Genomic DNA, 13,241 nt, shown 5'->3' with positions numbered 1-13,241 from the left:
AGCTCTACTGTCTTCCCACTCAACCTCCGACGGCCAAATAATCCCCAACGTGTGCCATTGGTAAGTTCTACAGGTCATGTTGAACAAAGTACAACCCACAATGCCATCTCGCGCAGGTAAAGGACATTGCAACAGTCTGTTGTTGCACAGTGGACGTTTTTATTTTAAGAAGTGTTGGTATTGTTGTGGTAGTTATTGTGGTGGTTGTGTGGTTTTAGCACTTGTGCTAGTAGGTTCAGATTTTCTACTTTAATAACAACAATTTACTTTTCGTTTCTCCAAAATATATGCATTTGGCAGTTGCCGTTACTCAAAGTATAATCAATACAATTGAAACTACACAAATTGGGCTTACAAGTGTGGGTGTGTATCTGTGTTTGTGTACAAGAACTTGAATTCACTGAGTTTTAGAAAAGGTGGTCATAAAATTTTCTTTCATTTTTGAAGTATTGATTTAGGTATAGAATGAATTTCACAGAGCCAAAGCCCTTGGAGGACAGTATATTTGGGGGAGTAAGATATATGAATATTAATAAGAATAATGATAATACAAACTAAAAGTACCCCGTCAACAATGCGCAGAGAATGTGGAAACTGAGTAGTACAAAGAAAACGATGAATTTTCACGCTTTCAATCGTCTTTAGGCTCCTCGTCCTGGATCTCTTCCACACCCTCTTGATCACTGTCCTCGTCAAGTACCTCTTGGATTTCCTCTTTGTCATCCCTGTTATCATTAATATGCGATTTGGCCAATCCAGTCTCCTTCTCACGACAGGGCTTGGCTTTTTTTGAGGTCATACCCATTGCGGGCAATCCAGTTTCCCCGTCTGATGCTGCGCGTTTGGAAGAGGCAGTGCTTCTCTGTAAAGATTTGGATTGTTTAGAAAGAGGTATGCTCAAATGAAGGTGTTGCATGGCCAAGTGGTGGTAAATGACTAGATATGTATTATTGATAAAGAGAGATATGTTTACAGAGATATGAAACTATGGAGAATATTGACTAATGAGTGAAGGGGCAGAGTGAGCATAACAGAACTATTGATGACTAGAATGAGAATAAAACACCTCCCTTCCTGGAGGAGGATTTGGGAACAGGATGAAATTTGACTAGAAGTATTTAATATTGAATCAACAACCAGGGAAGTGAGGTCTCCAATAAAAGTGGGCAACATCAGTCATGAGCTCCTTTCAAAAAAGGCAATGAATATTGGTTTCTTTCATCCAAGGCAGTGGGCATTAGTTTCTTTGATCCAAGGCGGCAGGAATTGATTCCTTTGATCCAAGGCAGTGGGCATCAGTTTCTTTCACCCAAAGCGGTGGGTATTGGTTCCTTGTATCTGTCTGCACTCCAGCCGCAAACCTGTGAAGACCAACCTATCACAGTCAACCTGTCATAGTTGCCATGTAATGATCAACCTGTCACGGCTGCCATCTGATGGTCAACTTGTTGTGATAATTGGTGGGCATTGGTTCTTGCATGATCATTCAAGTAGTAAAGAGGAAGAGCAAGTAATGAAGTAACAAGATTTGCACATGATGAGGTTTCAATCGAAGATGTTTGCCCAATCTACAACATCATCCCAGGTTCCTTTCATCCAAGGCAGTGGAAATTAGTTTCTTTCATCCAAGGTAATGGGCAATGGGGTTCCTTGCATCTGTCTGCACTCCAGCAGCAAACCTGTAACGTCAACCTGTCAAGGCTGCCATGTGATGGTCTATAGCCCCCTATACTGACAAAGCCCTGCCATCCCTAAGTTGGAATGGCTCAGAAATCCCTATGTTTTAACCTGGATGCTTTGAGCTGGACTAAGCATGATGCTCATGCTTTTACAATGTATATAAATGTGTCCTAATCAAGAAATGAAGTCAGTTACAAAGGCACCATCCAACTCCTTGTGGTCAGTATTCACCCATAAGTGCAGAACAACACCCATGCCTGAATAGCATAATCTCCTGTACATTGTGTGCATTGGCCTCATATCTTCACAGAGCACAAATCATCTTAGTAATCCGGATCTGCACACAGGAACCCAAATTCAATTACAATGATGTTCATCAAAGTCTCCTCTTGGCCTTTGCTTGAAGGATGGAGAGACATGACCACAAAAAGGCGTCGCTTCAGGCTTGAGGGCGGTTTCATTAGAGCCGGCAAAGGGGAACTAGGGATCTGTTAGTCTTGTGTTTGGCTTGAAGGGAAATGAAATCAACCCAGGTTGCATACAAATGGTAACAGATGGCGGCAAAGGTATGTAGGAAGAGAAGACCAGAGCCTTGAGGTTCATTGGAGCTGACTGAGGCCCAACTTATCTTCATATTAGATGCAGGGCTCGTGCGCCCCTTCCTGATCTATACAGGAGCCGAATTTTTTTTTTTAAAAGGACGAGTCTTCGAGACCTATATTGAGACTTTATGCCAGTCACAATACATAATACAAGAGTTAAAAACTAAATGCATTCGATTTTCCATTTTCTTAATACAAGACCCCACAATTGTTAGGAATTTTATGAGATATAAATGAAATTGGTGATTCCTGGGGACACTTAATCTCCTTCAAAGCCTATCGGCACCCGTGTATCTTTTTGGATACCCTCACTCCAACCATGGACCTCTAGAGATATGGACTGCAAACGGATTCGACAATTCGTACCTCTCTCACCTTTCCCTTTGCCAACTTCAACGCTAACCACGATATCTTCTCAAATTGATGCCGAGAGTTTGTTTGTTTGGAGTCAGAAGACAGCTCTCTCACTCGGCTTGCTTCTGATGATGGGTGTCCCAATTAAGGAATATTCCCGCTCCGTTGTCGCAACCAAACGTGCAACATTCATTAATACCTCACCCTCGGGAATGATCGCAGGTTCGCCCATTTAAGCTGTTGAGGCAGCAACTTATGCTGTAATTTAAACAACGCAAAGAAGCTTGGACTCGGCTCGCCTGGGATCGAACCAGGATACGCAAATTGGAAAGCAGATGCTCTACCAATACGGTACCCCAGCAAGACTAAGGGGCCAAGAGTAATGCTTGAAGTACTCGGGAGATGTAGTCAAATTTGTGAGGTAATGAATACGCAAAATTTGAATTTTTGGCCTGCTCTTAATCAACTACATCAGTCTTTGACATTGGCTCTCTGAAATGAACCATCTTGACAGGAAATGAGATAAAAGGACTTGCCTCGAATTGAGGAGATCTAGGGTTCTTATCTTATTACTACAATTCAAAAATGGCTCATAATGCCTCCAACCATGGGTGTGATTTGAGGTAAAGCCTGATCCAGTCAATATATAAAGAAATTCACGTTCCAACACATTAAAGTGCCATGATGGGCATCCATTTCCGGAGCCAGACCAAACTGGACGAAAGAACGTAAGAGCTGAGCTATCACTCAAGAGAGTAAAGTAAAGCCACTGATGTTACTGCTCTTGTCTATAGTTTATGTGTACACAAAAAATTTGGAAAGCAAAGACACAATCAAAGTAAGCATCATGGAAACAAAAAGCTTTTGAACTTTCTAGCCAGGGCTGCTACTCAATAAACTGGAAAGAAAAGCATGCAATTAAGATTGATTGACGATGTAATGGTCAACAAAGCAGCTTCTTTTCAGAAAAGAACGAGGTTTTCTAAGAAAAGAAGAGTGTGTACTCTTCAGAGAAGAAAAAGAGGAACCCAAAGTTCCGAAAAAGGAAAATTAGAGGAGAAATGAGGAGAATAGGGAGCCTAGAGGGCTTTTCAGAGAAAAGTCACTCCAGCCAAGCCACTTGAGACTTTGCTTTGAACACATTTTGTTAGTTGGGCAGCAGGGTGTCGGGCTGATCAACTTCTCTTGCGTTGCTCAGTTTCAACCAAGGCAGACAAACAAGCTATCAACTCACTGGCTCCCTGAATTCGGAACTTGAATTTGAGAATCACGTAACTAAATGTGTTCAAAGCTGATCCCCATAGCACACATCAAGCAGCCGCCCGGGAGCCAAAGAAATATCAGAAATCTCGTGAGTGTCGCTTCTCTGATTAGCCCTCTAGGGGAGCCGCATGAGGCCTATGGATGTTATTGAGCTTGTGCTTGGTCTTTGTGAACAACCTGAGAGGGACTTTGGTAAGGCAGGATGGAAGGTGAGGTCCTTCTCATGTGCACAATCTATTCACTTCTTCTGAAGGTCAAACCTTCCCTGGATGGCACAATAGGAATTTATTTATTTTGATTACTGAGGTAGTACACTTTTCCGCCACCAGTCACCTCCAGTGCTTCAAGTTTCTTGAAAAAGTAACTTTGATCATCACGGCAGTTTTTCTAAACTTTGTCTGGACAAAATTTGTTACAGGTTTTTTTCCAATGCCCATGATCAGCTTGGAAGACAGGAGTACCACTGAGTTCTTTGGTCTTCAAAGCTTGAATTGTTGCGCCCAAAACCATCTTTTCTCTCTCATTTGGAATGGTTTCTTAGACTTCTAGGGGGTTCAGGGACGTCTGGTTCAATTCCTTGACCGGCCGAGTGAGCATCCCTCTAGTACCTCTTGAGAGGCTCCTCTGCTCCTATGATCCTCAGAGCCTTGCTGAATCTTTTGAAGCTCTGCCATTGGATGGGAAAGTTGAAGGGTACATAATAGGCCGGGCTTTCTCTGACATGGCTCTTAGCTCCTCCACATTGAAGAAAGTGAGTAGGCTGAGCCAATTCTCACATCAACCAGTGCCAGGCTTCCACTTGGATCCATCCCAATGGCCCTTTTGTATGGAAGGCAAGCCACCAAAACTCCTAACAAAGGGTGTCATTGGGGAACATGTAAACTTTGATCACCAAGGCCCCATGGCTCACTTACTTGATTGTTGTAACAACCCAAAACGGCACAATCATGTCCTTAATATGCCTTTTCTTGGTTTGGGCCTCAGACATTGCCGTTGAAGAAACTGAGGTATTGAGACTGTTTGCTATCCTTACCTTAGTTGATCGGTGATGAGGACTTGTTTTGGTTTGGCCCTTTGTTATATGTAACTCATCAGCCTACTTAGGCGCACACTTATAGAAATATGGACTGTGAATGAGCTTCCCGCCATTAGCCTGCTCTTGGTCAAGGCCCCCTGAGCCACTTTTCGAATCAAAGTAATAGGAATGTAGACCTCTTCAATTGAAGGTAGGTTGTCTTTACATCCTTTACTTGTAATGTGGATCATTTCAAAATAATAATGTCATGAGTTTATGCAGCTGACCAAGAGCAGGCCACCAGAGACACCAAGGCATAAATCTCATTCAAAATAATTTTAATTGCTTACTCGCTAGTCCAATCCTTGCATTTCTAGTATCAAGTCACTAAATCAATGGAACTGATTCTCGTCCTGATACTGTCTGAATGGGCAAATCAAAGGTAAAAGCTCCATTGATTTAACAAGATGATGGTTTGTGAGACACAAAAATTTGCCAAGTAAGCAAGTAAGAATATTGTGAATGGAATGTATGCCTTAGTGTCTCTGTATTGATTCTAAATCATAATAACAGATAGATCTCATGATAGAGACCATGGTATTGCTAATAAATGTAAAAAACGTGCTTCTGCCCATTTTGTCCGAGCAGCCCAACCCAGCCAAACGGCCCATTTCGCTTTTTTACTGCCGGCGGTAAGAAAAGAATGGAAATCAGTAAACCTCCAAATTTATTCGTCATAGACGTTTTGGGCTTTTATGGCTTGTTTTGGCAGATTGATCACATCAGTAGTACAATTGACTTTTTGGGCTTTTATGGCCTGTTTAGGCAGATTGATCACATCTGTAGTACAATTGACTTTTTGGGCTTTTATGACTTGTTTAGGCAACATTCACCCACCAAAAGAACAAACATGAAGACCTAATCCAATGATCTGTCAAAAATGCGTCAATCAACAAGGGGTGGCTAAAAGAGGGGAGGAAAAGTCGAAGAAAATCAAAGAGAATCGTACCCAAGTACGGAGCTTGTGTACCAAGCGTCGTCTCCTGTATTGCACTCTTGAACCGCTAGGAGACGATTTGGAGACTCAATAGGAAGGCACCACATTGTTGTAACTTCGCCAACCGGTAAGATCGATCACCTTCTGCTTTACCAAATCCTCCAGAATAATTTCAACCTTCTTCTCAATAGCAAATGGAATTTGGCGAGCTGCGTGGATAGCAAAAGGTTGAGCATCGTCTTTGAGATGGATGATCATGGGATCACCGACAATAAGCCCCGTCACATGGGTAGAGAATATCACACTCCAACAATTGGAAGACGGCTGACCCACTCTCTTAAGGAAGTTGCGAAATCCAATGTTCACGGTCTTCCCATGATATCGTTCTGCATTGCAAGAAACTCGGTTTTGGAAGCAACGAGGATAGCACCTGGGCTTTTGGCGGTGCAAAACTCTCATCAATGATGGTCAAGGCCTTGCAGGTATGAAGGCTAAGGTACGCATCTTACAACCCACGACAGGCCGCGATAGAGATTCTTGGAACAGATGAGTCACAAAAAGATGAACGCGCAGAAAACATGGCGAGGTGGTTCCAGCACACCCTTGCCACCACGACGGGACGTGTCAAGCTAGAGCATTTGAGGACGGGCTTCATCAAATGTCTAAGGACCGCAGCTTCAGAGTGGCACACGATGTCGGCATCGGCGTTACGATATTGGTTGAGTTTTACCTCCCAGGATTCAAGCTTTGTTTCGACATAAAAGGGATCACCGCCCTCTACACAGGTGTTCAATTGCGTCTAAAGCGGCACGCTTACATCGCGTGGTGAGGTCTTTGAAGCCTTTTCGGGATGCTTTAACGGCCAAAAGATCGTCGAGACTAGCCATATTGAAAGATAATGGTACCGGGACTAGATACTCAGCCAACGTAGTAGATCCACCGAAACACCATAGATGATAGTCCCAATGTAACCTTGATCATAACATAATGATGACGTTTGGGGTAATCCGCCGATAAAACGATCTCAAATATAAGTCCAGAGCCACTCGTCGACCCTATTCCAGTGATGAAAACGTCCACTAGCCAACAAATCCGAATCAACTAGGAGAGTAGACCCTGATATGCAAAGGAACCAACATAACCAACCAAACGATGATAAAGGAAAACCACCAACGCAAGTCCATTACTGTTGCACAAGTATAACGCAAGTGACTGACTGCGCCACGGAAAGATTGTATGCAGAAAATGTACTAAGTATCTTTAATTCGGGTGATTGGATGAGGAAGTGTGCACGAAACAGTGGGTCTGACAGGAATGATGAGGCGGCATAAAATGATGGGAAACCGGCCGGTATTGAGAGAAAGCAGGAAGAAAACAAATAGAAGAGAGACACGAATCCTGCTTTATGGAATAAAGGACGAGTATAAAATATCAAGATCATGTTCTCGGGTTCTAAACGATTATTATTTCATGATAATGTTACACGCCGACATCCTCGACATCGTCAATTTCTTCATCTTCGTCATCGATATCAATCACATCGGGTTTCTTGGTTGGCTGAATGGCTGAGGAAATAGACACTGAACCGGAGGTCTGCAATAAATCAAACCATGGAGGTCGCAATTTAACTGGAGATGTTTCCAATTGTCATGGGATACCCCGGTAGGCTTTGATCTCATTAAGAAACGGGGCTAAAACGATGATTAAAGCCCTAACTTGGGTCGGTTTCGCCCTCCATCCCTTCCAAGAGGCTTTTGCTGATCCTTAATAACCATTATGCCCCAGTTTTCACGTATAAAATTGTTTATAATTCAAGATGACATTGAAGACATTGGAAATCAAGGATGATGAAATAGTTGGCTCTTTTTCACTCTGGAGTGGTTCAACACCTTTGATTCACTATCAAGTAGTGCTTAGATGTGTCTGGCAATCACTGACATCAAAAGTGTTTTGGAACTTTATACGAATTCACCTCACTCGCAATCTTTTTTCAAGCAAGTCAAATTTCTTTGACCATATTTCTATATTCGCCCATGTTGTATCACTCGTTTAGCTCAAGCTAACCTTGGACACCTCAAAACTTAAACCATAGAAGAAAAAAACTGGGTTGACGAGAATTCTTCTAGCGTAAAACTTGTCATCTTTATCCTCCCTAGAATTTTGAATGTCTATGGCGAGTGAATCTGGCTGGCTTGGATGGCTTGACTAAGGTTTTTTCATAGTTTGGTCGGGAGGTTGAGTTCAATCTTTTCCAAATTTTCCGCTATACTATTCGGGTCCGTTTGTCGGCGTCAAATATGTCCAGGGCACCGCCGTCCTTGATCAAACGATGACTTGCCACATCGCCTTTCTTTTTAATGCGGACTTCCTTACCGCTACTGGGAATGGAATTCCCAGCAGTTCAAGATGGAGATAAGTATTCATTTTACTTAACTTTATATTCATGTAATATTTCATCAAACAACTAATTAGATTTGGCAGATCTGGCTAGCCCTTGAATATAAGGTTAGTCAGGAATATTGATCAAAAAATTGTCAAAGTTTGACTTAAATGATGCAACTGGATCAACACCTACATACTCCCTATGAATATTTGAGGGGAGCAATTATGTGTGTAAATCTCACCTTGTCAGGGTTGGAGGATGCTGGTTTGGGTATGATGGTGATGTCTTGGGGAACTTTCACTGGACCCGTCTTGGCTGCAGAACCGCCCTTCGCCATTTGCTTGGCTCGATCAGCCTTTTTCGCCGCCCCACTTAAAAAAAAATGATCAAGACTTACTTTGGCGAAGAAATATAGGGAATCGCAATGAATCGCCACATTTTGTCTCGTATTGACGGAAGAGAAAAAGGCTTCCCTCCTTACCTATGCGCTTGATAGACGTGGTTCTCAAAGAGCTTATACTGCCCGAAGGTGGCCGTACACACAGTGCACTTGTAGGAGAGGTGGGCTGGCTTCAGGGTCTTCTGATGATCCTTTGCCACGTGGTTAAGCAGTTTCCATTGAAATACTTTCCCACACACTGGACATCGCCCCGAGTCCTGCCCTTTATTGGCCAGGTCTTGCATGCTGGCCGTGACCAGGCCATGAGATCCCAGCAAATGCCGCTCCAGACCCTGGTCCGTAAAGAACCGGAACTGACACTTTTGGCAGTTGAGCGGAGGACGATTGTATATCATCTTGGGATGTATCTTCACTTTGTGAATCCACAGCATATGGTTGCGCAACTGATCCAGGTCCTTGATGTATCCGTCACAAATTTCGCAGATGACGAAATTGCCCTTGCTGCCCGCGCCCGAAGGCACAGTGGCACTGGCTGCCGAACCGGCCCCGCCTCCACGGCCACCGGATGAAGCTGGTGAGTTGTGGGCCGACGTGGGACGGTGTCGGATGGGTCCGCTTCCACTTCCTCCGGTATTCTGTTGTCTTCCAGGTAGAGGCGTAATAGATATACTGGGGGTTGTGCTCGACCGATTGTGACCGGAGCGCTGATTAACACTCTGTAACAAGAAAAACCTTGAGCAACACGAAGAACGGTTTGATTTGTATTGGGTGAGGGCCTTTTCTTTGTGTTTGTTTTTTTTTCCTCTGGGCTTTTCTAACCGCTACAGGCAATGTAATCTCCAGTACTATTAAAATGAAAGGTCAACTGTTATATCTTTGGTCTACCAACGAATTCGACTCGGCAGGTCGAGCTAGTCCTTGAAGGTAAGGTTGATCTGAAAGGCTAGTTCAAAATTGATCCAAGGCTGCCTTAAAAAATGCTAGCGGATCAACCACACCTACGAATATTAGAGTGAAGTAGATCAACCACTGAAGGACCCAGAAACAAAGAAGAGAGATGGACGGCTTGAGCTTACCTGAATTGTTACCGACGAGTTCGAGCCGAGACTCGACAAAAGAGAATTGCCTTGAAGGTTGTTCCGCCCTCCGGGCATCAAGTTGCGTTGAGGACCTTGAAGGGCCTGCATCACCTGATTGTTCATGTAGCTTTTCAGGAGTGGATTGTTGGCAGCCTTTCCCAGCCCTCCAAGTGGATTCAAGTTCGGCAAGCCTAAACAAATTAGTCATTCATGAAGAATTATTCAAGTCATTGTGGGATCCTTGCCGACTTACCCGGACGCATGTGTTTCATGTCAAGTTTGTGAGCATTGCCCACGGGCGGACGACCTCGCCCTCGCGGGCCAAATTGGAGTTGCGGCATTTGCGGGTATCCTGACCGAGGTCCTCCCATGGGTCTCATGGCGCCGGGAGCAAAGCCTCGAGGGCCTGCACCCACAAAGCCACCACTGGGCGAGTTCATCATACCGGGTCGACGCATCATCTGAGGCTTGGGAATTTTAGCTGGGGGCTCCCAATCCAGAGGGGCGTCCTGGTTCTTCTCGGGCCGGTATCGCTTATCGCAGCTATTCTTGTGGCGGGTGAGCTTGCCCTTCATGTTGTCTTCGAACGGACACAGAGGGCACTGGTGAATGCCCGGAGCACGCTCCAGATGGCCTTTGACGCCGTGCTGGGTTAACATGTGTTGCAGGACATCCTGCGGCAACTTGGTGTCGAATGAACAGAAATTGCAGCGGTACATGAACTGTCGCATGTGGGGGGTTTCCAAGTGATTTTGAAGCACCACATCGGACTCGGTGCGGAACGAGCAGAACCGGCACTTTTTCAAGCTCTGTCGGAAGGGCTCGTTGGCCTCTTTCGAGCTCTCGAGGTTCATTCGAAGGGACTTGATGGCGTGCATCACTGCCGCACTTTTATCTTTCTGACTGCGTCGAATCTGGTCCTTGAGCAAGTCGGTCTGCACGGCCTCTTGAACGAGATTCATCCCGAGGTCGGTGAAGAACTTGCCGAGGGTGGATTCGAAGAAATTCGGGTTGGTTGGCTTCTTTTTAGGAAGGGGCGTCTCTTTCTCGAGCGGCACTTCGACAATATCTACCTCGTCATCGTCGTCTTTCTTGTCTTCTTTCCTTTTCGCTTCCTCTTCCTTCGCTTTCTCTCGGGTCAGTTTCTGAATGTCTTCTTTGAACACGTCAAAGGTCTCTTTGGGCGGTTTTTCGTACACATAGGGCACGATGAATGAAGGCGCTTCCACCACGAACGTGTCATCCGTCAAGTTTGGATCGTTTAATTGTCCCTTTTTGTCCGGGGCAAAGGCGTTGTTGCTGTTGTTGCTCTCTGGAGCCGCGTTTTTGGATGTCTGACTAATGGTCACACCCGAGGGTAAGCTCAGACCACTCAGATCTGACGAGGAATGGCTTCCCTGGGTTGATTTGGGGTGGGTCGGGGTGATGGTGACCCCACTAGTGGCTTTCCCCGCAAGTATCGAGTTGGTGTCGATCATGACCACGTTAGCGGATTCATCACCCGTTTTAGCCGCGTTCTTGACGGCATCGCGCTCAGAGTTCTTCTTGGAAGCGGACGAGGCAAGTCTTTGAATGGTTTTTAGGTCGTCGATGGTGACCACATTGGACCCACCAGACACAGACGGGTCATTATTCACCTCGCCTTCGCCCAATGGATCTTCGGCATCCACCTCCATGATGTCAGAATCATCATCGTCATCGTCCTGGATCTCTTCGACCTCGTCACTACTGGCATCCTCAACCTCATCCATGTCTTCTTCGTCCTCTTCCAAATCAGGTCGGATCTTTTGGGGACTTTTCCGTCGCGACGACGAACTTTTCTGGCCGCCGCCATTGACCACAGCCACTTCACGGATCTCGTCATCGTCGTCGTCATCTTCGTTGCCGTCATCATTACTGGCTGGCTGGACATCGTCATTTTCCTCTTCTCGATCCAGGTCCTCATCGTCTTCATCCTCCAAGAAAGCGTTTTCCCCGTCGGTGGGAACCTTATCAGCGGCGGCCTGAGACCCTTCATTAGCCTCGTGATCTTCGGTCTGACTGCCATTCTGTGATTCTTCGTCTGGTGACGTTTCCGAGGGACTGACCTCGCTGTCGTGATGGCCATTTTCGTTGGGGCCGCTGACACTGTCTTCACCCCCACTCGTCGAGCCGCCATTGGTCAAGCCAACATCAGCGGCCGGGTCCGTGCTCCCCGGGACTTTCGTCTCTTTCAACGAGTGGGGTTCTTCCGCAGTGTGTGGTGGACTGGCACAGTCGGTCTCCGAGGCCACATCCTCCTTTTCCGACTCAGCCCCGACTCGGACCTCGGAGGTCGATGCACTCATCGGACTCTCGTCCGTCTCCATGTCAGCCATCTAGAACAAAAATCGGGTAATTGGTTCCGGTTCCATATCGTCAGTTTCTCAACGCGTTTGAGGATACTAAAATGCACCATAAGCATCGGCTACCAGGTGGCCTTTTCCCCCCCTCCCTTCCCAGATGATCGGATAGATGGATGGATGGATGTCAAGATGGCCTTCATCCGTCAGCCCGTTCATCATCGAGACGCCTCTTGTCTTGCCTTAGAAGGCATCATCGTCATCCTGCATGCATGCATGCATGGTGTGTGTATGAACGTGCTCAGCGGTAGAGGCTCAGAGGCTCAGAGGCTCTGCGTCTGTGTGCGTCTCAGTCAGCGAGCGACTCAACGACAAGCTAGTCCGACGATCGATCCCAGCGCCACCCGACCGAGCGGCGGTTGTTCGCGTAACTAAGCTCCACACAGAGCAGGTCCCGTCGTCCAAATTCCTAGGCGGGATCCCACACGGGATGACCCCGTGGAATGAGGCGGGATCACGGCTTGCGACGGCTCATTCGAACCGCGAGCTCCGGGCTTACCTAAATATCGATTTGATCCGCGGGATTCCTCCGGGATGGGCAGATATTTGGGTTTGAAAATTTCGGCCTTCTCTTCCCGTCTTTCCTTGGACTCACACCACGCACGCACACACGAGCACACACACACTCCTCACCCTCGGACGTACCACTCTCTTACTGACGAGCTCTCACTTCCAGTCCCAGCCGCCTTCATCCCCTTCTCTCTTTGGGCTGGCCCGGGCTCCAGACTGGCCAGTCTTGCTTAGCAGCAGCCCAGGGGAAACAACGGAAACAACCACAGATCTGAGCGAACAACTCGGGCGGATAGCCAAAGCGCGCCCGTCACGCCGGTTTTTTTTGGTTCGGGTTCGAACAGGTTGGCCATTGAGATATGGCAGATACGGGAGATTTGTGTCTTGCCTTTTGTATTAGAGAAAATTTGAGTCATTAACCAGCACAGACCTTCCTAGCTTTATATCCAATTATTAGGCAAAGATGCTGCTTGGACCATCCACAAGCTGTTTCGTGCTTTTTCGAGTCCGATATCTGACCTGAACGAGGCCGTTTTGACGACACTGAAGAGACCGTCATCGTTCCGTTCGGACGGTT

At 46.2% G+C, this 13,241-nt stretch overlaps 1 protein-coding gene across 3 annotated transcripts; it reads right to left on the bottom strand.

Annotated features, from left to right (window-relative positions):
- Positions 1 to 470: 470 nt before the first annotated feature.
- On the bottom strand, positions 471 to 12,833 carry LOC131885603 (MOG interacting and ectopic P-granules protein 1-like). 3 transcript variants are annotated; one of them, XM_059233697.1, is made up of 6 exons: positions 12,654 to 12,833; positions 10,027 to 12,130; positions 9,771 to 9,964; positions 8,776 to 9,410; positions 8,536 to 8,665; positions 471 to 862 (listed from the first exon to the last, which is right to left on the bottom strand). In XM_059233697.1, the coding sequence occupies exons 2-6, from the start codon at positions 12,128 to 12,130 to the stop codon at positions 632 to 634; spliced, it is 3,294 nt and encodes a 1,097-aa protein (XP_059089680.1). In that variant the 5' UTR covers positions 12,654 to 12,833; the 3' UTR covers positions 471 to 631. The 3 variants fall into 3 exon arrangements, with proteins under 3 accessions (XP_059089680.1, XP_059089678.1, XP_059089681.1); XM_059233695.1 differs by lacking the exon at positions 12,654 to 12,833 and adding an exon at positions 12,208 to 12,436; XM_059233698.1 differs by lacking the exons at positions 471 to 862; positions 12,654 to 12,833 and adding exons at positions 7,336 to 7,504; positions 12,208 to 12,232.
- Between the last annotated feature and the right edge of the window lie 408 nt (positions 12,834 to 13,241).

This window comes from Tigriopus californicus, chromosome 8 (genome assembly GCF_007210705.1).
Source record: "Tigriopus californicus strain San Diego chromosome 8, Tcal_SD_v2.1, whole genome shotgun sequence".
Taxonomy (NCBI): domain Eukaryota; kingdom Metazoa; phylum Arthropoda; class Copepoda; order Harpacticoida; family Harpacticidae; genus Tigriopus; species Tigriopus californicus.
Note: the sequence above shows the minus strand (reverse complement) of the source record. Positions and strands in the feature narration are given on the sequence as shown.

Excerpts from the sequence above, each read along its gene's own strand:
- LOC131885603 (XM_059233695.1), bottom strand. Across the intron at positions 9,411-9,770 it reads ACTCGTCGGTAACAATTCAG|AGTGTTAATCAGCGCTCCGG; the intron begins GTAAGCTCAAGC and ends TTCTTGTTACAG. Across the intron at positions 863-8,535 it reads CATCCTCCAACCCTGACAAG|AGAAGCACTGCCTCTTCCAA; the intron begins GTGAGATTTACA and ends AAATCTTTACAG.